The sequence below is a fragment of the Arvicola amphibius genome, chromosome 7 (assembly GCF_903992535.2).
Source record: "Arvicola amphibius chromosome 7, mArvAmp1.2, whole genome shotgun sequence".
Taxonomy (NCBI): Eukaryota; Metazoa; Chordata; class Mammalia; order Rodentia; family Cricetidae; genus Arvicola; species Arvicola amphibius.
In genome coordinates this window covers 100,119,322-100,144,905 of record NC_052053.1, presented here as the reverse complement: position 1 = coordinate 100,144,905, position 25,584 = coordinate 100,119,322, and the positions used below count along the sequence as shown (strand labels likewise).

Sequence of the window (25,584 nt, the reverse complement as noted above, 5' to 3'; positions counted from 1 at the left end):
ACAGCTGAGTAATATTCCATTCTGTAAATATACCACATTTTCTTTATTCATTTTTCAGTTGAGGAACATCTAGATTGTTTCCAGGTTCTGGCTATTATGAATAATGCTGCTGTGAACATAGCTGAGCAACTGTCCTTGTGGTATGATTGAGCATCTTTTGGGTATATGCCCAAGAGTGTTATTTCTGGGTCTTGAGATAGATCAATTCCCAATTTTCTGAGAAACCACCATATTTATTTCCAAGGTGGCTGTACAAGTTTACTCTTCCACCAGCAATGGATGCATGCTCCCCTTGTTCCACATCCTCTCCAACATGAGCGCTCTCTTGTGTTTCTGATCTTAGCCATTCTGGCAGGTGTAAGATAAATTCTCAGAGTCAGTTTGATTTGCATTTCCCTTATGGCTAAGGATAATGGAACATTTCTTTAAGTGTTTCTCAGCCATTTGAGATTCTTCTGTTGAGAATTCTCTATTTAGGTCAGCATCCCTGTTTTTTAATTGGATTACTTGTTTTCTTGATGTCTAATTTCTTGAGTTCTTTATATATTTTAGAGATCATCCCTCTGTCAGATGTGGGGTTGATGAAGATCTTTTCCCATTCTGCCATTTTGTACTATTGACTGTGCTTTTGCCTTACAGGAGCTTTTCAGTTTCATGAGGTCCCATTTATTAATTGTCAATCTCAGTGTCTGTGCTACTGGTGTTCTATTCAGGAAGTTGTCTCCTATGCCCATGCGAAGTCTTTGATATACTTGGACCTGAGTTTTCTGTAGGGAGATAGATATGGATCTATTTGCATTCTATGCCAGGACCATTTGTTGAAGATGCTTTCCTCATTTTATAGTTTTGGCTTCTTTGTTAAAAACCAAGTGTTCATAGGTGTGTGGGTTTATGTCTGAGTCTTCAGTTCAATTCCATTGATCAATGTGTCTGTTTTTATGCCAATTCCTTGATGTTCTTATTACTCTGTAGTAGATCTTGAGATCAATAATAGTGATGCTTCCAGCAGTTATTTTATTGTACAGGAGTATTTTAGTTATCCTGAATTTTTTTGTTCTTCTATATGAAGTTGATTATTGTTCTTTCAAGATCTATAAAGAATTATGTTGGAATTTTGGTGGGGATTATACTGAATCTGTAGATAGCTTTTGGTAAGATGGCCATTTTTACTATGTTAATCCTACTGATCCATGAGCATGGGAGATCTTTCCATCTTCTGATATCTTCTTCAATTTCTTTCTTCAGAGACTTAAGTTCTTGTCATACAGGTCTTTTACTTGCTTGATTAGAGTTACCTCAAGATATTTTATATTGTATTTATCATAAGAGAGTTGTCTCCCTGATTTCTTTCTCAACCCTTATATCATTTGTATATAAGACAGCTACTGATTTTTTTTTTAGTTAATCTTATATCGAGCCACTTTGCTAAAGGTGTTTATCAGCTGTAGGAGTTCCCTGGTAGAATTTAGAATTTTTAGGACCTTTGTGTATACTATCAAATCATCTGCAGATAGTGAAAGTTTGACTTTTTCCTTTCCAATTTCTGTACCCTTAATGTCCTTAATCTCTAGCTAGAACTTTGAATACTAAATTGAATAGATATAGAAAGAGTGAACAGTCTTGTCTTTTTCCTGATTTTAGTGGAATTGTTTGAGTTTCTCCGTTTAATTTTTTGTTGGCTGACAGCTTGCTGTATATTGCTTTTTATAATATAATTAATTATATTACATTTAGATATGTTCCTTGTATCCTTGATCTCTCCAAGACTTTTATCGTGAAGGGGTGTTGGATTTTGTCAAAGGCTTTTTCAGCATCTAATGAGATGATCGTGTGAATTTTTTCTTTTAGTTTTTTTACATTGTAGATTACATTGACAGGTTTTTGTATGTTGAACCATCATCACTGCATCTCTGGGTAAGCCCACTTGATCACTGTGGATGATCTTTTTTATGTGTTCTTAGATTTGGTTTGCCAGTATTTTATTGAGTATTTTTGCATCCATGCTCATGAGGAAAATTGGTCCGTAATTCTCTTCCTTTGTTGACTATTTGCATGGTTTGGTTGAGTATTTGTGTGGTTTGGTTATCAGGGTAACTGTAGCTTTGTAAAAAGAAATTGGCAGTATTCCTTCTATTTCTGTTTTGTGGACTAATTTGAGGAGTACTGGTATTAGCTCTTCTTTGAAAGTCTGGTGTAATTCTGCACTGAACCCATCTGATTCTGGGCTTTTCTTGGTTGGGAGAATTTTACTGACTGCTTCTATTTCCTTAGGAGTTATATGTCGGTTTAAATTGTTTATATGGTCTTGATTTAATTTTGGTATATGGTATTTATCAAGAAATTTGTCCATTTCTTTTAGATTTTTCGATTTTGTGAAATACAGGTTTTTGAAGTATGACCTGATGATTTTCTGGATTTCTTCAGTGTCTGTTGTTATGTTCCTCATTTTGTTTCAGATTTTGTCAATTTGAATATTCTATCTCTGCCTTTTAGTTATTTTGAATAAGGGTTTGTCTATCTTGTTGATTTTTCTCAAAGAATGAACTCTGTTTCGCTGATTCTTTATATTGTGCTTTTTGTTTCTATTTTGTTGATTTCAGCCCTCAGTTTCATTATTTCTTGTCATCTGCTTCTTCTGGGTGAGTTCGCTTTTATTCTATAGCTTTCAGGTGTGCTGTTAAGTTGCTAGTGTACAATTTCTCCTAATTCTTTATGAAGGCACTTAGTGCTTTGAACTTTCTCCTCTTAGCACCACTTTCAGTGTGTCCCATATGTTTGGGTATGTGGTGCATGCATTTTCATTGAATTCTAGGAAGTCATTAATTTCCTTATTTCTTCCTTGACTCAGTGGTGGTTCAGTTAAGAGTTGTTCAGTTTCCATGAGTTTGTAAGCTTTCTGTAGTTTGTGTTGTTGTTGAACTCCAACTTTGATCCATGGAAATCTGATAACATATAGAGGCTATTCCAGTTGTGGTTTTTTTTGTTTGCTTTTGTGTGTGTGTGTGTGTGTGTGTGTGTGTGTGTGTGTGTGTGTGTGTGTGATTTGCTTTGTGACCAAGTATGTTGTCAGTTTTGGAGAAGGTCCCATGAGGTGCTGAGAAGACGGTATATTCTTTGATGTTTGGGCGAAAAATTCTATAGATATCTGTTAGCTCCATTTAAGTCATAATATGTTAATTCCATTATTTCTCTGTTTAGTTGCTGTCTGGATGACCTGTCCATTGGTATGAATGGGGTGTTGAAGTCTCCCACTATTAATATGTAGGGTTCACTGTGTGATTTGACGTGGGTGCCCTTGTATTTGGGGCATAGATGTTCAGAATTGAGACATCATCTTGGTTTATTTTTCCTTTGATGTGTATGAAATGTAATTCTCCATCTCTTTTGATTAATTTTGGTTAAATTAAATTTAATTTTTGTTAGATATTAGAATAGCTACACCAGACTGCTTCTTTGGTTCATTTGATTGGAAAATCTTTTTCCAACCCTTTACTCTTGAGTTAATATCTGTCTTTGATATTGAGGTGTGTTTCTTGTATGCAGCAGAAGGGTGAATCCTGTTTTCTTATCCGTTCTGTTAGCCTGGGTCTTTTTATTGTTGAATTGAGTCCATTGATATTGAGAGATAGTAATTACCAGTGATTGTTAATTAATTCCTGCTGTTTTTTGGTGGTGGTGTTTTATGGTGTTGCCCACCATATTTTCTAAACTTTACCAAACTCTTTAGCTTCCCCTCCTGACAAGAAGAAACAAAGAATGGGGGTTCCTTTTACCCTTCTTTATGCAAATTATCATAAAAGAAAAATGTAGAGCCCAATAAAAAAAATTTAGAAAGATAATTGCAATGAAAAAATATAGACATATGTATGATTTTAGATGACTAAGTATTTTGCACATAGTATATCTTAGTCCTATATAAGTCTCAGATTAAGCATTGTAGTATCACTAAGCTTGTATGTCTGAATGAAATGTTGGCTTACAATTATTGAACCCATTAAATAATGTTATTAAAGTAAAATATTCGTTACTATAATAATCAAATCTATTTTGTCTCAGAAATATTTTAGAAATGTTTTGCCAGCCTGGCGGCGGTGGCACACGCCTTTAATCCCAGCACTCGGGAGGCAGAGGCAGGCGGATCTCTGTGAGTTCGAGACCAGCCTGGTCTACAAGAGCTAGTTCCAGGACAGGCTCCAAAGCTACAGAGAAACCCTGTCTCGAAAAACCAAAAAAAATAAAAAAGAAAGAAAGAAATGTTTTGCCAGTCTATCCCTTCCTAAATTTTCTTATATGTCATAGTAATAACTTAAATTTAAAAATTATAGTAATAGCATAGTTTTATCAAAATTCATATTTTCCTCATCTTTCTGGGGCAAGCTTTCATGTAGCTAGGCTAGCCTTGTAGTTGCTACATAACTAAGGATAGCCTTGGATTTCTGGTCCTTCTACTTCCAACTCCAGAGTGAGATAGACATGTGCTACCATGCCTGGTTATAAAATTCATATTTTCTAGGAGCTAGACTATAGATGATATATATAGTTACATATGTGATCTTGAACCCTGCCCCCTTCAGCTATGAGATGGCCTAAATCTGACTCTGGCCTATGAATTCTGTTGTCTCTGAGAACAAATTCAGTAACCTGAACAGAAAATACTGCATTTCCATTCACAAACTTTGGTTTTAAACTCTTTGGGAACAGAATTTCAGTTTCCAAAGACCAAAGAAGAAAAAGAATCTCAACCTAAGACTGTGATTTCAGATTATATCTAGAAGGAAGGTGTTAATAGTGCATATAGTTGTACTTGCTGCACATAAATAGCTTTGTAAGTCTTTCTTCAAAGTCTCGCAGAAACTTTTAGTACCAGATAAAGCGGACATATTGTGAAATCCAAAGGCTGGGTTTGGAGTCTGTACTGCAGGGGTGCTCTAAGAAATGATTTGCAGCATGTTTTCATTATCAAGTTGTTCTTAGTATCAAAAGAGCACAGCCTACAGTCAGGATTGTTTGATGCGTAATGTATTTCCAGGGATTTTTTTTCCACTAAGAATTTTTCTTTAAAAAAAAAAAAAAAAGAATTTTTCTTAGTTCCTAAGGAGCTAATTGTGGGATAATGCCACTAGGTGGACCTAAGGTTTGCCTTTTCTACTACCTCTAGAGAGGCAAAAACTTATAACACACACAGTCTTGGCATAAGATGAACACTTCTGAATCTAATCTATTAGTGCTAACAAAGATGTCAGCTTTCTTAGAATTTTATTTAGAAGAAAACAAAGCTAATAAAATTAAGCACACTGATTTTGTTTACTATCTCCCTGTCAAGATCCTTACACTAGACCTTTAATTCATCCTTTTAAGATAAGGGTATCCCAAAGTTTACCTGATCATTGTCCTTATCTCCTTGAGAGGAACTGTGACTGGAATTGCTAGGATCTGGGCCTGGGCCCTGGCAGCCCTAACAATCAAGGTTCAGTCACCTGTCTTCAGTAAGCTAGTTAAAGAGACAAGCACTGGTGAAAAGCAGAAAAAGGAAATTTTCACAATGTGACTAGACTGAGACTAACCAAGTCCAGTAACCTCCCAGCCCAAAGTCTGTCTTCAAGACCTTGACATGAAGTTCAAGTTAAATTTGATGTAAGCATAACTAAGCGTTCATCATGAAGGTGTGGCCCCCGCCCATCACTGACTCATTATTGATTTAATTCTAGTCTCTTCTGCAGGGTGGTCTGGAAAGTTGTCAGGACTGTGTGAAATCTCTTTGGAGGAAACAATTACAATTTCATAAAAGTTTGATCAACCAGGTGTGGCATACACTTCTAATCCTAACTTTTTGAGGCTAAAACAGGAAAACTGTGACTTTGAGACCAGCCTGAGAAGTGTTGGTGAATGTTTCCTCTGGTGGTAAAATTACAAAGATTTTATCTATCAAATCTCTAGAGAGCACCTGTAAAGCAAACTGTGTTTGTCACTTTTTACCTCTTTCATAAAAGCACGGTACAAACAGTGTAGGGAGGACTTTATTACAGCTGCTGTTTTAGAGGGTTCAGTTCTTCTGTCAAAAAGTCCTGATGGCCCAGCACTCGGGAGGCAGAGGCAGGCAGATCTCTGTGAGTTCGAGACCAGCCTGGTCTACAAGAGCTAGTTCCAGGATAGGCTTCAAAGCTACAGTGAAACCCTGTCTCGAAAAACCAAAAAAAAAAAAAAAGTCCTGATGGAACAGAGCAGCTGACAGCAGGGTGCCAGGAGGCAGAGAGAAGTGTCTGCACCACTGAGCCTGCTCCTTTTCCTTTTATTCTTTCGGATGATATTCAACTTCAAATCACAGTTCTTCTCACTTAGCCAATCCTTTGTGGAAACAACCTCACAGATACCACCCGAAGTATTTAACTAAGCTCCTAGGCATTTATCAGTCCAATCAAATTGGTGTAAGGCTTAACCATCACAGTTGCTGATATATTTGTGTTAATGCCAATTTTAGGAATCTAACCTAGGGCCATCTGGCATCTCTTCTCAAACATGGCAGCTCCTTCTATGAAACTCTTAAAAGAACAGCACATCAAACAAGCCCAACTGTTTTCACTACCTCTTCTTATACGATGCAAGAACCAACCTGTGGTTTTCTAGAGGCCCCCTAGGAACTTTGGAGATAATTTTAAATATAAAGGTATTCTAAAATTTTCTTTCTCTTAAATTTAAGACTGAATTTTAGAAGGCTAAAAAGTTACCAATAAGTTATTTTTCAAACCAACAACAAAAAATACTTGAAAAATGAGCACAGGGGCTGGAGAGGATTCTCTGTGTGTATTAGAGAAATGGCTACTCTTCAAACGATCCAGGTTTGGTTCACAGCACCTCATGGTGATGCACAAAAGTCTGTAATTATAATTCGAGAGACTTTCATGCCCTCTTCTGGCCTCCACAGGCACCAGGAACACAAATATACATGCAAGCAAGACATTCACACACTTAAAATATAAATAAATAGTTAAATCTTTTTAATATGCTTATAAATAACATGTTTGGGACATGTTTTGCTCACTCCTAAGTAAGAAGAATTTGCTCTTTGTCGTGTTTCTTTAACGAGAAACAAAATAAGCATAAATCCAAACAGGAAGATTACATGAAAATAATTTTCATGTTGTAGGAAAATATTACTTAACATCAAAGATGCAGTGGGTCGGGAGGAGCTCAATCAATAAGGTTCTTTTAACACAGGCATGAGGACCTGAACTCAGATCTCCAGAGCACAAGGAAAAGTGCAGCAGCATACACTGTAATTCCAGAGCGGTAGAGCAAAGGCAGGAGGATAGAATCCCACATCAGTGAGTTCCAGGGTCAGCGATAAATCCCACTTAAAAACTAAGGTGGAAGCCAGGCAGTGGTGGTGCACACCTTTAATCCCAGCACTCGGGAGGCAAAAGCAGGTAGATCTCTATGAGTTCAAGCCAGTCTGGTCTACAGATCGAGTTCCAGGACAGCCAGGGCAACACAGAGAAACCCTGTCTCAAAAAAACTTTTTAGATAATAATAATAATAATAATAATGATAACGTGGAAAGGGACCAGTAATGTAGCTCAACGTGTAAGAATGCTTGCTTCCAAGACTAATGACCCTAGTTTGAGTCCCAGAACATACATGGTGGAAGAATAGAACCAATTCCCTTGAGTTGCCCTCTGACCTACCCTTAGCATGATCACACACACACATGCACATGTGTGCACCCACCCCTCCCTCTCTCTTTTTCAAGAATTTTCTTAAAAGGTGGAGAGCAATTGAGGGAGATATCTAAGTCAACCTCTGGCATCCACACGCATGACTACTCCCCTGCCCCCACACACTAGTAAGTTCATTAAGATTGAGTTAACTAAAATGTAATTACTAAGGCTTTGTTTAGACATGGTTTATAAAACAAAACAAATGAAAGTCACTTCTAAAGTTATGACCTCTCTATAGCATATAAAAATGAGCAAATTACATTTTTAAAAATTTGTTAACTTAAAACTATACTTAGCAATCAATAATTTAGTATTACATCTTACATAGAAATTATCTAAGTATCTGACAATTATTTACTAGTTAACTATCAGATAAAGATTTTAGCTTATTTAGTAACCTTGAAAAATTACTTTCAAAATGACATAATTCACTCTCTTTCCTAAATATTTCGCATGCCTGCATCCCTCTTGTTCTGCAGGGCTTAGTCACCACCCCCTTCTATAACGGCCTTTCCTAATTCTCTAGCCCACCTTCCTAGTATTCTCTCACACAGTGCCCGATTGTTCCTTTGTAGCATGTACCACAAATGGCATTTATTTTGTTAATCTACTTTTGAAGGATTGTTTTCATCTAGTAAAAATACATAATATAGTTTCCTTGTTTCAAGGCCATGTCCAGCCATTATATCCTCAGCACACAGAACTTTTGATACTTAATAAGCATTTGGAAACATTTGCTGAAACCGAGTATAGTAGCAGCTGTCTGTAATTCCACCATTGGGAGGCTGAGGCAGGACCTTGAATTCAAAGCCAATCTGGGCTGCATAAATAGATAATAGGACCTTGTCTCAAAAGGAAAAAAAAAAAATACAAATCCCCAAGGATTGTTGGAGCAGGAGGTATTGGCACAAAAGACCAAGAAGCCAAGTATAAAAGAGTAACTGAGAAGGTAATGAAGCAAACAAATTTTTCATAATTCTTTAAAAGCCAAGGTTTATTTGGGCATGGTGGTACACACCTTTAACCCAGCACTTGGGAACCAGAGGCAGATGAATCTCTTAGTTCCAGGTGTACCTGGTCTGTATAGCAAGTTCCATAACAGCCAGGGCTACATGATGAGATCCTGTTTCCAAAAATAAAGGAAGGAAGGAAAGGAAGAAAAGCATTCAAAATTTTCCCTGGAGGAGAATATCTGGAAAATATCTGACTTTAGTTTAAAACCTTGAAGAAGGGCAGTGCTCTAAAGCCATGGACAAAACATCGGCCTTTAAAAGAACTGAAACCCAGTATAAAATTATTTCAGTCCCTGGATAAGGAGGATAATCTGAATTTACCTCAACTGGTTGCTAAAATCTTTAAAAGCTGTTACACAGTGAAGAAAAAGTAACAATACTGAGAACTTCAGAAATAGAAATCCATAAAAGAGTTTAGGAAAACAATTAAAAAATATGGAAGAGGGTGATATAAATATGGTAAAGAATCTTAACAATGATAAATAAAGTTCAGGAAGAGAAAGTGAGCATAAACTATACTTTAGAGATATTGGCAGAGGTAGGTGTGTGTGTGTGTGTGTGTGTGTGTGTGTGTGTGTGTGTGCATGCTTGCACTCCATCTCTTTTGTTTGTTTGTTTTTAGGTAAGGTTTTTCACTGAACCTGGAGCTTAGCAGTTTAACTAGGTTGACTGGCCAGCAAGCTCCATGGATCTACCTGCCTCCCCAGAGCTAGAATTAGAAGCATGTACCACTAAGCCTGGCTTTCTAGGTGGGTGCTGGGAATATACTAAGATAGTCCCTCAAGCTTGCATAGCAACCAATTCACTGTCTGAACCACCCCCCAGCCCTAACAAAGATTTTTCAAAACTTGTTTTTAAAAAATAAGGAAAGAAAAGAAAAAGGAAGGAAGGAAGGAAGGAAGGAAGGAAGGAAGGAAGGAAGGAAGAAAAAGAAAAGCCAGCCAGAGATTTCCAGGAGCTCTACTAATCAAAAGTAGGATAATCACAAAGAAACCACACTTGTGAGTAATCCTGGCAAAACTACTGAAAACCAGTAACAATGAGCAATGCCACCATAGTGATTTGCCTCACAATGAAAATTAAATTAACAGAGATTATTTAGACATACATGATAGAACCCAGAACACAATCAAATAGCATAGCATTTCCAAAATTCAAAAAAAAAATGTACTGCCAATAGAGAACTTAAATCCAGAAAAATATCCCTTTGAAGAAAAATATCCCTTTGAAACTAGGTACGGTTAAGAGATGTCTGATGGGTCAGTGTTTACCATGTAGGTATAAAGACTGAGGAGACAAAGGATTGTAAACGAGTGCTAGAAGATACAGGACTCTTTGATGTGACATTTGTCAGTAAAACTCAAGGCTTTGTCCTAAAAACCGAGAATATGCTGAAGTACTAGAAAATGAGTTGGAGCTGGGTGGAGGTGCACTCCTTTGATCCTAGCCCTCGGAAGGCAGAAGCAGGTGGATCTCTGCGAGCTTGGGACTAACCTGGTCTACAGAGCAAGTTTTAGTACAGCCAGTGCTACTCAGAGAAACCCTGTCTGGAGACGCCCCGTCCTGAAAAAGAATGGAAGGAAAACAGGAAGAGAGTGAGATGGTCTGACACATCTCAGAGGCTCGCACTCCTGCACGGATGAGTACAGGCCATAGATGGAGTGTGGTCGGCCTACCAGGAGCTGATACAGCTTCCCCAGAAAAACTACCTATAGTTTCTCAGTTAGCGGTGGACTCTTGAATCTACCCCCACTTGTGCACTGGTCCCTGAGCCTTAGGAAGGTCCACCTGTTGCTGAGCACCCCTCTGCACTTTGACCAGCTGTGAGATCCTACATTAACCACTATTACTGCACAAAGAAACCTCTCTAAAGAGGCCTGATGGTTGCACTAATCTATCAGTAATATGAAGTTAGAGAACACTTTAATACTAGGTTCATTTGGCATAATGATAATAGTAGGTTCATCCTGGGGCCTATAAGCTCCCCAACCATGGTTGTTAGCCAGATTTATCATACCGGGAATCTGTTTCCTCCACTTAGACATGGCTTAGATATAATCAGAAAACAGTTGGTTACCCCTAACATTTGTACCACTGTTGTGACTGTGAGCACATCTCGGCTCACCAAATACAACTTCCTAAGACTTCTTTATTAATGGTCTCTCTTGGTCATAAAATTTTATCTCAGAGACAAAAACCCATCAAGTAAAAACATTACTATGGTTATTCTAGTTATTATCTTGTTTCCTTTATTAGATTATAATTTTCTTTATGTTTTAAGACAGTGTTACTATCTAGCCCAGGCTGGCCTTGAACATGTGATTCTCCCACTTCTTCCTCTCAAGTACTGGGATTACAGGTATTATGCACCACCTCTGGCTCTACAATGTACCTTCTAGGGAGGCAGGGAAAATAGCTCTTTTATTTGAGTTATATTCCCTTGAGCCTCAACTGATACTCTAGATACACAAAGCACCCCAAAAATAATTATTAGATGAGTAAATGAGTGAATGAGGAATGATTAGTTAAGTTAAGCAAAACAACTTCATAAAAATAGCAAATATGTTCTTCTCAATCATAAATCAATTTTATTTCCATTACTATGTTAAAAGTCATATACTAAAATGTCTGAAAATAAAGTAACTGTTTTTTCTTGTTTGCAGGACTATCTCAAGCAGGTGCTGGACATTGATCTTCATGCGCAGATCCATTTTGGCAGGGTTTTTATGAAGCCAGGGTATGAAAATAATTTTATATAATATATTAGGTTATTTGGATTGCTTTAACTAAGTTTTAAAGGCTTTGTTTTTACAATATTTATTATGGGTTACTCACTTTAATAAAGAAAATATTTTAGTACTAGAATCCTTTTCATATGTTCAGTTCCAGTTTGAAATAAGATTTCATTTTATGAATCAGTGAGCTTGGTATAAGCAAAGCAAAACAATTTTCTAACTTTGTTTCCTTTTTAATTACCATGTCTAGTACCTTTCCCTCTTTTTTTCCCTACACCTTCATTCTTTTTAAAAATATTTTAGCATGAAATTTCTAAAATATACATGGAAATAGAAAAACAATGAACCCAAACACATGCCCATGACTGAAGTCAGTACTAACAGCATGCAGTTATATCTGCTTTATCAGTTCCCAACCTCTTTTTGGGGAGATGAAGCTAGATTGTTTTAAAGCTAATTCTAGACAGCATGTCATTTTTTTTAAATCAGAAGAACAAGAACTCTGACATATATAAATATAATAATATTGTCTTATCTAAAAAAGAAATAATTTTTCATATAACTTAATATTATAATCAGTATCAAAGTCTCTTAAATGTCAAGAGAAATAATGCTTTTTAATAATTGTTCTAATTCAGGATCCAATCAAATCCACACATTTTGCATTTAATGATTAATCTCTAACCTTTTGCTGTTAGATTTGGGATGGTGGGATGGTGGTGGTGGTGATGGTAGTTATCTTGGTGTGTTTTGGTTTTGGTTTTTTATTTCTGCCACTGACTTGTTGGAGAAACTGGATCACTTTTCCTGTCAAGCAGGCAGAATGATTCTTCCTTGACTTGTTAATGAACATGTTTCTCTAGTCTAGGTCCAGACTCAATTGCTTCATATAAATACTTCATAATGGTTTTTAACATTGCTTCCCATCCTTTCCAAGAAGAAAATAAAATAAAATACAGGAAGATTTTCACATTTCCTAAAAGCTAGTAACTCCTGAGAAAGACCCACTGGGAGAAGGTCCTGCAGGCTGTAAATCCTCAAAGAATGCACGATGGCAGTGTTAATAAAACACATTTGGTCTTCAAGCAAGAAAGCTGCCTTCTTAGAGTACCTGTTCATACCTCAGTGTGTGGAGGAGTGTTTGCACATGTTCAGGATGTCACAGAAAGCAATAATGATGCTTTAATTTAGGATTATACTCTGACAGGGACTCATGAACCATGAGAAAGAGTGACGTGGAGCTTACTATTGTTGTAAGTAAGCTGTGGGAAATAAAGGAGGTTTTGGACCCAGTTCCCCAAAGTCAAGTAACATCATGTTCTAACATCCTCAAGATTTTTTTTAATACTGGTTTCAGTTCTAGGACAAGGATTAGGCTTTAACTTCATAATTTAACTTCATTTAGTACAAAACTAAGATTAACGTAACCCTAAAGGGGCTAGAAGAATGGATCAGCCATTAAGGGCACACTGTTCTTGCAGAAGACCTTGGGTTCCCAGCACCTACATGGCAGCTCACAACAATCTGTAACTCTGGTTCCAGGAGAATCCAACACCTTCTTCTGGCCTCTGCAGACACAGGCATGTGCATGGTGCATGTCATATATGCAGACAAAACACTCATATACATAAAATAAATCTTTAAAGAAAATTAGCCGTGGGCTGGAGAGATGGCTCAGCAGTTAAGAGCACTGCTCCCTCTTCCCGAGGTCCTGAGTTCCATATGGTGGCTCACAACCATCTGTAATGAGATTTAGTGCCCTCTTCTGGCCCACAGGCAGACATATAGGCAGAACATTATATACATAATAAATAAATTAAATCATTAAAAAGAAAAAAGAAAGAAAATTAGCCCTATGGTGTTCTCCTCAATTTTATAGGATTCTTTGCAATATATCTCTGTACATGGCTATTGAATGTGCCCCCAATCTATCTATTACTAGAAAAGAAAAATAAAACCTTTTGGTTTTAAAACTATGAGATTTGGACCATTCTATTAAGAATAACATTTGGGGCCAGCAAGCTTGCTTAGTGGGTAAAAGTACTTGCCAACAAACCTGAGGCATAGAGTTTAATCACTAGAACCCATGTAACAGAAGGAAAGAGAAAGAACTGCATCCTGCAGCTGTCCTCTGACATGCACATACATGCTGGCGTGCACATACACAAGCACCAAATAAGTCAATAACAGCCTAGCATATGCTGTTGTGTGCTGAACTTTCCCTGTCCCTTAGGCCAGCAGTGATTTGATTAGAGACAGGAGACATCCCAAAAGCTTATCAGTGTGCTTTTCACTAATGTCAAACATAGATTTGATTTTTGCCTTTATAGGGAAGGAAATTGCTATAACTTGTTTTCAGCTGTGGAAAATTATTTGTGTGATATCTGTGATGTTAAATACAGCTTGTGATGGTGATTTTATACTCACTAGTTCATTGCTAACCACTCTCAGCTTCAGTTGTGCTTCAGTTCCTCCTGTTTTTCTTCTCCCATAAATCCTTTCACTTTGGGACCTCAATCAGTATATAAATTTGGTTAGTTCTAATTTCAGAATAATCAGTATGTGTTAGATTCCAAGAAAATGGCTTTACAGGGCTAACATACTTCCAGCAGCCCCTTTTGATAGTAATGCCTGAAATCAAAGTGTTCTGTTGTAAATACAATCTTTTTTAAGTGAGTACCTTTGAAGAAATTACGTCTTTAGGATGTAAAGAAAATTTAAAGTGCCCTTATACTTGATATTCCCTTTAAATACAGTTGTCCAAGAGCTACTTTGCTAGAAAAGAGTGGTTTGAAAATTTAAGTTATCTTTCTTTAACTGGCCAGAATCCTACACGTAGCTAAATGTAAGAAGAACTTAGAAGTAGTTTGTTCTACTTGCTGCTGGGACAAAAAGAAACAGAAAATCAAATAAGTTAGCTTTGCCCTTTCCCATACAGCACATTCCAAATACAATTATGACAATTATGTCTTTGGTTTTAAAGAAAAAGATACTCAGGCAACTGGGGAGATGGCTCAGTCAGTGAACTGCTTGCTACACAGCATGGCGACCTGAGCTGAGATCTCAGTACCACTTCAAACATTGGCAGGAAGCAGACAGGAGGATGCCAGTCACTGAGCTACAGGTTAGTGAGAGCCTGCCTCAAAAGGTGGGTGAAGAGCATTGAAGAAGACTCTTACTGCCAACCTCTGACCTGCCATGGGTCATCTATAGCAAGTGTAGTTGTTCTCAGAAATGCTTATGGGATCTTACTTTTGTCAAACAGTAATAATCATTGCTGAGTTGCCTACCTATAAGGAAAAAAAACAGAGGTCCCAAAATCCAAGTACTAACTCTATTATAGATTATGCCATGCTGAATTTTTCCAATATGAACCTTAAAGTTAAAATGACCTTGGTTCAAAATATTTATTTTTACAAAATGTTAGTAGCTAAATAAGATTGAGCCAAATTTTTAATATCTCCTGGATTCCGCTTTCACATCTACCAGATACTATGACAAATGTCATCTTTTGCTCTTGCTGTGAGACTTAAATGAGTGTGATGCATAAATATTACCCTTAAATAATAATAATTGATGCTGTTATTATTGATGGTACAACTCTACAAGTATGGAATAACCGAAGTGAGAAGCACAGAAACACAGCAACTTGAAAGTACACTATAAAATAGCCCAGTGTTCTTATGATCCAAATCTGACATCACTGTATTATAACAGATTAATGCAGCTATAACTCTTCCAGAATTGCTACTGCTACTATATGGTAATATAGAGTAATGAGCGAATGAGCTGGACTTTTTTTGTTATTTTTTGTTTGGTTGGTTGTTTGGTTGGTTGGTTGGTTAGTTGGGTTTATTTGGTTTAGTTTGCTTTGTGATTTTTTGGTTTTGGTCTTTTGAGACAGGGTTTCTCTGTGTAATGGTCTGGCTATCCTGGAACTCACTTTGTAGACCAGGCTGGCCTTGAACTCAGAGATTCACCTGCCTCTGCCTCCTAAGTGCAGGGCTTAAAGTTGTGAGCCACCACTGCCTGACTGATGATCTGTTTATAAAGATCAATCCAAGAAGCCAGTGAGGTAAAGGCAATTGCTGCCAACAAAATCTCCAACTAAAATACTATAAACATCTTTGAGTAGAGGGATGGGGGCATTTGAAAACATCAGAATTTGGAATATGTTCCTGTGGCACTGAGAAGGGGAAAAATGTGAGGTAAAGATAATTCGGAGTGGGGCTGGAGAGATGGCTCAGCAGTTAAGACCACTGACTGCTCTTCCAGAGGACCCAGGTTCAATTCCCAGCACCCACATGGCAGCTCACAACTGCCTGTAACTCCAATTCTAGGAAATCTGGCACCCTCACACAGACATGCAGGCAAAACATCAGTGCACATAAAAATAAAGTTTTTTTTAAAAAGAAAAAGAAAATTGGGAGTTTGGATACTTGAAAACAGATGATCCTAAAGGAAGTGACTTCAAAGTAGAAAGGGTTAAAGACAACAGAAGAGTTTCCTATGGTAAGTGAATCACTCAATAAGAAAATTAGAGCACTGACTTTACCTCTTCTGTTACTTAGCAATCACAAACAAGTACACTCTTTTTTTTCTAGCTTGCCAACAACATTTGCAACTTTGGATATTGATGGTGTAAGAAAAATTATTTTTGCACTACCAGGTAAGAATCATTAAAATTGTTTTCTCCATTTTCTAGAAAAATGACCAAAAAAAAGTTTCTCAGATGGCCAGTCTCTAGTCAACATCACTTGATTTATAATCTGAATAGCCTTACTAATTAGCAAACTACTTACCTTCTCTGGCTAGTTCTTCACCTATAAAACAGGACTAACACCTAGTCCAACCAGAATGTTCTTCTAGGACACAGTCCTCAGCCTAAGATGATATCCAAATATAAGTGAATATATACATATATACATTTTAATTAGATCTCACAACTAGAAGTACTACCAAACATGAAACTTCTAGATCACATATAGCAGGCATGGCAATACATACCTATAATTTCAGCACTCAAGTGGCTGAGACAAGAATGTCATGAAATGAGGCCAGCCTGAGCTACATAGCAAGATCTTATCTGTATGTAAACAAGGACAACTGTGCTTCTGGTCTTGGGATGATTAGGGGAAGGGAGGCAGAGTTGCTGATCCTGGTACGCCTCAGCCCGCATTCACATGTCACCTGTCTGACATCAGCATTGCCCCCTAACTCCCATTCAAGCAGAAACTTGAGTGTTCAGACTGTAGAAAACCAAGGTAGTCCAGTTTCTAAGAATTTGTCAATTCAGTTTTTATTACTTGCATCCATGCATCTTAAGTCTTTATGAATCTTGATCAGTATTAACTCCAGAATGAGGCAATGTGTTACTCTTACTCATTGTAGTGCTTAGAAGTCTTAGCTAGAACAGAGGCAAGCGAGAGGAAGAAAAGTGCAGGCTGGAAAGATAGAATCAAATTATCCTGCTTTATAGATGATATGATCCTATACTTAAAAGATCCTAAGGCTCCACCTGAAAACCCTTAGACCTGGTAAATTCAGCAAAGTAGGATACAAAGTTCTGTACTTTCTGTCTACTGTAATGAATGTGCTGGGAAAGAAATCAGAAGGAAAAAAGCATTCACAATTGCTTCCAAAGATAAAAATTAAAAAAAAATGGCTAAGAATAAACTTAGCTAGGAAAATGAAAGACTCCCACAATGGAAACTTTGGGACACTGAAGAAGGAAAGTGAGACACTGGCAGATAGGAAGACACCCCATGTTGCTGAAAATGACCTGCACATTTAATGCAGTTTCCATCAGAATTCCAATGACATTCTTCATAGAACATGGGAAGGGGATTCCTAAAATTCAAATGAAAATAGAAACCCCAATACCCGAAACAATCCTGAGCCAAAAGAGCAATGTTGGATGGAGATATCATGTTACACCTGGTTTCAAATTATAGAGTCATAGTAAATAAAACAGCCTCATCCTGGCTTCAAGAACAGATACACGAAACTAGGAAAATGGCTTAGTAGTTTAAGCCCTTGCCACATAATCAAGACCAGAATTCAGATTCCCCAAAACCAGTAATTGCCAGGTAGATGTGGCAACTTACCTGTAATTCCAGCCTCAAAAGGCAGAGAGACAAGATCACCAGAGCATGCTGGCTTTGAGACTGGCCACCCAGCAAGCTCTGGTTTGATTAAGAAACCCTGTGAAAGATGACCAAAGATGATTCCTAATATCAAACTCAGTCCACACACACACATACACATATAAATGTACATATGTACTCCCACAAACATATAAGCATACATACACATGTACTCGATATATAAATAAAAGAACTGAGATACATAAACCAAAAGAATAGCATAAAGGATGCATGCATAAACCTGTACAGCCAACCAGCTCTTTTAAAGATTTATTTATTATCTTTAATTATGTATATGCAAGTGTGTCTGTGTGGGTACAAGCACATGAGTATACATGCCCACAGAAACCAGAAGCATCTGATCCCCTGGAGCTGGAGTTACAGGCTATTGTGAGTGTCTGATGTGGGTGCTTGAAACCAAATATGGGTCCTTTGAAGAAGTCTATGTCCTTAACCACTGAGCTGTCTCTCCAGACTCTACAGTCAACTGAATTTTGAGAAAAGATGCCAAAAACAGATGCTAGAGGATATAAGAGCCTCTTCAACAAATGGTTCTGGGAAATTCGATATCTACAAATAGAATGGAAGCAGGTCCCTGTACACGTCAGTACAGAACAGACTGAAACCTTAATGGAAGACCTGAGACTTTGAGACTGCTCTGAAAACAGTTCAGGATAGAGGCACAGACAATGACTTTGTGCCTGGGATCCAACAACACAGGAAATAGTAACAAGAATTGACATGGGATTACATGAAATTAAAAGGAAAAGAGACACAGCAAAAGAAACAAGAGAGTAGCATTGCCGGGCGGTGGTGGCTCACGCCTTTAATCCCAGCACTTGGGAGGCAGAGGCAGGCGGATCTCTGTGAGTTCGAGACCAGCCTGGTCTACAAGAGCTAGTTCCAGGACAGGCTCTAAAAAAGCTGCAGAGAAACCCTGTCTCGAAAAAAAGAAAAAAGAAAAAAAAAGAGAGAGAGTAGCATTGACAGGGGATTGATATCCTGAATATGTAAATTAACCAAAAAATGCCGAAATAATCAAATCAATAAATGGGCAGATGAATTTTACAGACAATTCTCAAATGGAAAAATGTACTGCACCCCTAACCATCATGGAAATGCAAATTAAAATTAAATTGATACTCTATTTCACACCAGTCAGAACAGCTATCATCAGAAAATAAAAAAAGAAACAAATATAAGCAAGAATGTAAGTTACCCCAGCTACTATGAAAATCACTGTGGAGGTTCGGAGAGAGAGAAACTAGAGAATAGAAATACCATATAGCCCAGAATCTCAATCAGCATAAAAAGGAGGTCCCCTCATAACCATATTCACATAAGAACACTATTCATAGGAGCCAAGTTATGGATGCAGTCTGAAGTCCATCAGTAGGTGAGGGGATACAAAAACGTAGCTCGTATATAAAATGGAATGTTATTTGAACACAAAGAATGAAATTACTTTGTTTTTAGGAAAATAATAGTTAGATATCACTATGATAAGTAAAATAAGCCTGACTCTGAGAGACAAATATTATTTTCTCTATATGCAGAATCCAGATTTTAAAAATGAAAGAAGAGATGCTGTTTTTCAAAATGAAGGGAAACACCAGTAATGGGGAGGGAGAGAAGAGAACAGTGATGAGAGAAAAACCAAACATAAAATTCATGCATGAAAATGTCCTTATCCATCCCACTCTTGATTAGTGGAAATATGCTGATCAAGGGTAAAAATCCCTTCTTAGCTCCTGGTACAAGAGAACTGAAGGTGCGGGTTTATCTGGTAATTGGATAGCCTGGCCCTTGTCTGTTACTTTGAGTACAGAATTAGCAGCACTAAAGGAAAAGGAACAGCTGTTCCCCACTACCAATGCCAACCAATATCATCACATACAACCATATAATAGAAATGGGTTTTAGAACTAGAGTGGACATGAAGAGTCATGTCACCTTTACTAGAGAGAAAAATGAAGTTTTGTGGGTGAGTTTAATCAGATTCAAAAGAGTTGGTAGTGTAATCCCTGCAGCTGGGAGGCTGAGTTTGCCTTAAATGCAAGGGCAGCCTGAATGCTCATAGGACTGTATCAAAAGAAAGTAACATTTGGGGCTTGCAATGTTGTCTAGCTTGAGTACAAATTGAGCGTTAGTTAAGGAAACCACACAAACAATAGTAATCTCTTCTTTGTAGATTTTTCTTTCCTAGCCACCCTTCCTTTTGAAGTGCAAGGCACATCTAGATGTACTTCTCCTGGAGAGGAGTGATAGATCCCTGATATTGCCACAGTCCACTCCCTGTTTCTCAGTTCTAAGGCCACTGCTGATCTCTGATGTCTCTCTGCTCTGCAGTCAGCTGCCTTCTGAGCCCCATGGCCTTGCCTCTGACACACATACTTCTGCCACCCCTTCTGTTTTCTACAAGGACATAAATTCTACGTTGGGCCAATCTATGTCCTCTCTGAGGTTTTGTCACCATGGCCCTGTTCCTCTGATACACTGAGAACTGAGCTTCCTTGTGGGAGTTGAAGTTGCAGTTCACACCATAATCTTATTCATCTTAAATCTTTTACAGCTTGAATTGTTTGGTACCATATTTTAAATTTAAAGATAATGTCTGAATAAAAATAGTTATACATAAAGTTCCATGTCTATATTTTCTTTTACTTGTATCATATTGCTACAGTAGAAATACTTTAAAAATAACAGAAGCTATATTAAAAGATTTTTAATTTATTAAAATTGAGTAAGTATTCAGTAGGAGAGTGTGTGCGCTTTACATGAAAGCAGCTCAGGGTTCAATGTCTACCTCTTCACCCACAACCTTCTGTGCGCACACACACAAATGCTCATACACCAAGGTTAGCAATGGCTTTCAGTGCAAGGCTCTCAGGAAAGCAGAAATGGTGTCTAAAAGCTGAGTATCAGACCTCTTTGTATTTCATGGAAAACTAAAATATTCGGGTCTTACCCTCTGAAGCATGTGGCTAAGTGTCCCTCTATTCTGTCATTCTGCTGGATTCAGAGGAAGAGTAGACTAATGACTGGTCACTTCTGTCACGTTCTCTCATAGCTGACCATATACACAGATATAATTACCTAACAGATTTATGTGATGTAATATAAATAACTGTTTGATTGACTTTCAGGGAATCCTGTATCAGCTGTGGTCACCTGCAACCTCTTTGTTGTACCTGCACTGAGAAAGATGCAGGGTATCTTGGATCCTCGGCCAACCATCATCAAAGCCAGGGTAATGTTTCCTAATGACCAGAAACAAAAATGGAAGCTTAGTAAAAGCGATTACTAATGGCCTAAAACAGATACCTAGAATTTCATATTCATTTTCTCATAAATGTATTAATAGTCTCTCCTTTGTGATGGAATGTAGGAGAAAAAATTTACTTTTATTTCCATCCAACATAAAGAGAGATGGCTCAGAAGTAAGAAATAATGACTGCTCTATAACAGGACCTAGGTTCAATTCCCAGCACCCACATGGCAGTTCACAACTTTCTGTAACTCTAGTCCTAAAGATCTGACTCCTCTTCTGGCCTTCTTCTCAGGCAATGTACATGCAACGGCATACAGACATATACCAGCAAAAAACCCATACACCTAAAAATAAATACAGTGTCTTAAAGTTCAAAAGCACTTAAAAGAATCCACAGAGCAAGTCTACAAACATTTAGTGGGTCCTAAGAACCAATCAGCAAACAGAAAACAGCCTACACCACACGCTAGACCTATGTGGAGTAAGAGTAAGATTGTTTCCCTTGTGAAGTTCATAGAAAACAGAAGTTAACCTGCTCCCTTGTATGTGCTTGCTCTTCAAAAAATTCAAAAAGGGCAAAGGACTAAAAGACTATGGCACTTCAGGAGAAGGCGGAAAGTACTGCTCAACACAGCATTAGTCAGACAAGGGCTATAACTACAATAAGAGTCCCTTTCTCTAGCCACACTACTAATTTACTACTAAATTACTACTCAACCAAGTATACATTTTCTGTATTACTAATGACTTCTTGACATCATAGCCTACAGAACCAAGCTATTACTTTTCAGAAGTTTTAAAGTAACTTACATATGACACAATTCTTTGCTTAGTTGACCAGAAGAATGTGAAACACAGAACAGGGTCTGAAGAGATGAGTTAGTGGTTAAGAGCATTGGCTGTTCTTCCAGAGGACATGGATTCAATTGCCAGCAACTCATAACTGCCTGGACCTCCAGTTCAGGGGATCCAACACCTTCACACAGACAAAAAACAAATGTACATGAAATAAAAATGTTATTTTTAAAAATAAATAACTAAAACACAAAAGAAGAAATAGTAATAAAATATTATTCCAGATACACAATATAAAAACGTCTAAGACAACTGACAGGATGGCTCGGCAGGTAAAGGCACATGCTGCCAAATCAATTAGCCGGGCATAGTGTCCTGTCTACCAAATCATCCCAACCCCAATAGAGCTTCCTTTTAGTATCACAAGGAAATACTCTTAGAATTGTTAGCAAAGTCAGAAACAGAGATGGAGGGAGAGGAAGGAAGAAAGGAGCGCAGGAAGGAAGGCGAGTGTGAACAAAGAATTATGATCAGATCAAAAAGTCAAAGTTCTAATAGATTTACACAGTCAACCCAGTAATGGAGACTTTACTATCTTCACAGTTGCTGAGCTGAGGAAGCAGGGAAAATCCACATTGCTCTAAGAGACACATGGTTTATCCAATACTGCAAAGCTCTCAGGAATCCTCACATTTATTTCATTTTAATATCTGCCATCTCTTCCTTAAAACTGGCTGCAAAACAGCCATGTAAGCGGTTCCTGCAATTTAGCACTGGAGAACACAGAGACAGAGAAATTAAGAGAAAAGCACAAAATAATTTAGGAGCAATAGGCAGCTATGCTACCAGTAAGGGTTACATAAGCAACATAAAAAATCTTTTCCTTGTATATTGAAAATTGTCCTATAAATGGGTAGGTGAGGAATTCCTACCACATACTAAATCTGCAATGAGTATTGCTGAATGGATGGTGTTGAATTTGTTGGTTAGATCTACTGCTTTTCCTCTCAATATTAAGATATTGCTTCCATTTCTCATTTCCTAGGATCATTCCAACCCATACAATCTGTCCTTTCCCGCATTATGAACACCGTCTTCTTGCATTCTTTCTTTACAATAGCAATCAACCTCTGGGCTTCCTGCATTGAAAACAAGATGGAAATGACAGAAATGTAGAAAAACAAGGATATTATATATCCAGGCTCAGTATATTCTCTGTAGTTCTGAGAAATGATTAGGTGACCAAGTTAAATTTCTTTGCCTCTTTATGCTATAGTTGTCATGTGACGTAAAACTGGACCCTCGCCCAGAGTACCACCGGTGTATACTGACTTGGCATCACCAAGAACCACTGCCCTGGGCCCAGAGTACAGGTCAGTCATTCACACCTGCACACCCACAGGGATGCCTGTGCACTCATTCTGAAAAACAAACCACAAATAACAGCTATGCCAATCATGTCTTTTCCTTGGCGATAATGAAATGAATAATTGTTCTGCACTTCTTCTCTTTTTGAAAGGTTAGATGAAATAAGTTATTCTTATACAATGTTTCCCTATTTCACTGAGCCATGTTTTCTAGATAAACATTTGAAATATACAAGAATTACAGGTTTTGATCTATTTGGTCAAGCAGCCCTCTGAACATGACTGGTGGGCAGGAAAGGAGAACACAGTAGCTGTTATTCTGAAATGTGAGGGGAAAGTCAAATTTATATTATATTTGTGGACCCTGTTATACCCTAGGTACTGATATATTTTAAGGATAAAGCCATGTTGATGACTCAGAGTTCCAGCTCTGAAGCATAGCGCTCTCAACTTTCAACCTTTGTCCCCATCTTTTCTAGTCATATTTTGCCCAAGTTTTGATGCAGCCCCACAGAAACTGTTACCTTTAAACAAAGGCCCTGTATCAGCTGCAGACATCCCCTAAGAGTGATTTACAAGCCTTTGTCATCATAGAGTTCTGCATGCAAGTTGGCCACCAGCCTAAGCAGGACCCTAGGCAGTGTACCTGAGACCTTTTGCATCTTGTAAGAGTTAAATAAGAGAGTTCATAAAATGACCATAAAGCATCTAAATGGTAGCTGCTGTCATTGCTGTCCTTAAGTTTCTAAAAGGATTTATTTTTATACAAATACAAATTCACCCTGACGTGAGAATTTCTGGGGCATTTTGAGTGGCTATAAACAACTATTTTATTCAATAAAAACATCTAATATCTGTTTTTAAAGTTTTGATGAGAAGGTGAAGGATCTAGAACATACATTTCACCTGGAAAAGGTACTGGGAAGACTGATTATCTCTCTCCTCGGAGCCCTGCACTCCATTTGCTGGCCTCTCCACATGTACTTCCTGATGTCTGTGCTGCAGTAATTAGAGTATTTCATTCCAGGTAATCAGATGAGCAGCCGTCTGATGAGCATGCGCAGCGCCAATGGATTATTGATGCTACCTCCAAAGACAGAGCAGTACGTGGAACTCCACAAGGGCGAGGTGGTGGATGTCATGGTCATTGGACGGCTATGATGGTCACCAACAGGAGAAAGCTTTGATGCATGTCCACATATCATTGACTGTATCCTGTAATATGCAACGGCACAGCTAGTTTTTCTGATCTGGATAAAAGTTGATCTGTATAGTCAACATCTTGAACTATATTTCAGATGAACTTAAATACCTTTTAAAGAAAAAACACACCTAAGAATAAATCTTAACAGACAATTCTATTCTGATTATATCAAAGCAAAATTTTCCTTTCTTGCAAATTGCTTTGTGTGTTCAATGCTAGGTCTGATAGCGATAGCTTTTAGTAGACAGCGGTAGGTGCCTGCAGAATTTGTGTTTTTCTCATCTTTAAATACAACTACTTATGCTCTTAATCAAGGCTGTCTGCTTATTTATACTAGTGTAGGCAACACTGGGGTTTCCCTTCTTAGTATGCTTCATAACTGCTTTACAGAGAGCTTCTGCTTGTTCTTTATCATGTATCTCGTGTTTATGTGCACCGTGCCAAAAGAGGAGAGACTGCGCGGAGGCCCTGCCCTGCCGCGAGAACTGTCCCTGCGGAGCACCCGGGGACGCTCTCACCCTAGCAGCCTCTGGCACAGCACTCGCAGGCGGTAACTGGATACTTTTTATTTGAACAAACAAACCGGGGGGGGGAAATGCTTCCTTAAGTGCTGACAGCCTTTTTAACCAACACATTTAAAATTGTACAGAACACAAATAAAATAAAATCAAAGACTGATCTTGTACAGATATTAGTGTTACCAGCATTCATGTGGAAATCAAGAGCAAAAACAAATAATGTTAAACAACTCTGTACCATAACATTTTCTGTAATGATACTGAAACTTAATGAATAAAAAAAATCCTTGATCATTATTTAAAAATGTGTTGTGCTGGCCTTGTTATTTAGAAAGAGAAGATTGTTACTCCATCCTGACAGAACTCTACCTAAGTAAAATAATTCTTAAGATAGCCTGCCAAGACTCATCATATGGGAGATGTAAACTGGGGACTGATAGCGCTGGGGTCTGTTAGTAAGACATCTGCCCATTTTTTGCTTTTCTGGTGATGGCCGGATAAACAGCAAGCATCACTAAAGGAAATATACTTTATTACTTAGAAAAATATATTCTTTTAGCTCCCAACTTTGAATATGTACAGTTCTTTGAAGAGAAGGAAAAACTAAGTTATGAATCAAAACCTTAGATGAGTGCTTGGAATTTTGTTTTCTTTTGTTTCTTGAGGCAGGGTCCCACAATATAGCTCTGGTTGTCCGGGGACAAGACTCAACTGCCTCTGCCACCCAAGTGACAGGATTAAGGGTGTGTGTCACCACAGATGACATTAGAAATTGTTTAAATCATGTTTGAAAGAAGACAGAAATGTGGAGGTATGGTAC

General features: G+C 37.9%; 1 protein-coding gene across 1 annotated transcript in view; it reads left to right on the top strand.

The window, feature by feature from the left end:
* The window catches only part of Gphn (gephyrin), a 355,924-nt gene extending 330,855 nt beyond the window's left edge, over positions 1-25,069 (top strand). Inside the window, 5 exon segments of the mRNA XM_038336955.1 lie at positions 11,392-11,465; positions 16,068-16,132; positions 20,756-20,859; positions 22,952-23,048; positions 24,070-25,069. Coding sequence (XP_038192883.1) covers positions 11,392-11,465; positions 16,068-16,132; positions 20,756-20,859; positions 22,952-23,048; positions 24,070-24,203 — 474 coding nt within the window. The 3' untranslated portion in view covers positions 24,204-25,069.
* The last annotated feature ends 515 nt before the right edge of the window (positions 25,070-25,584 follow it).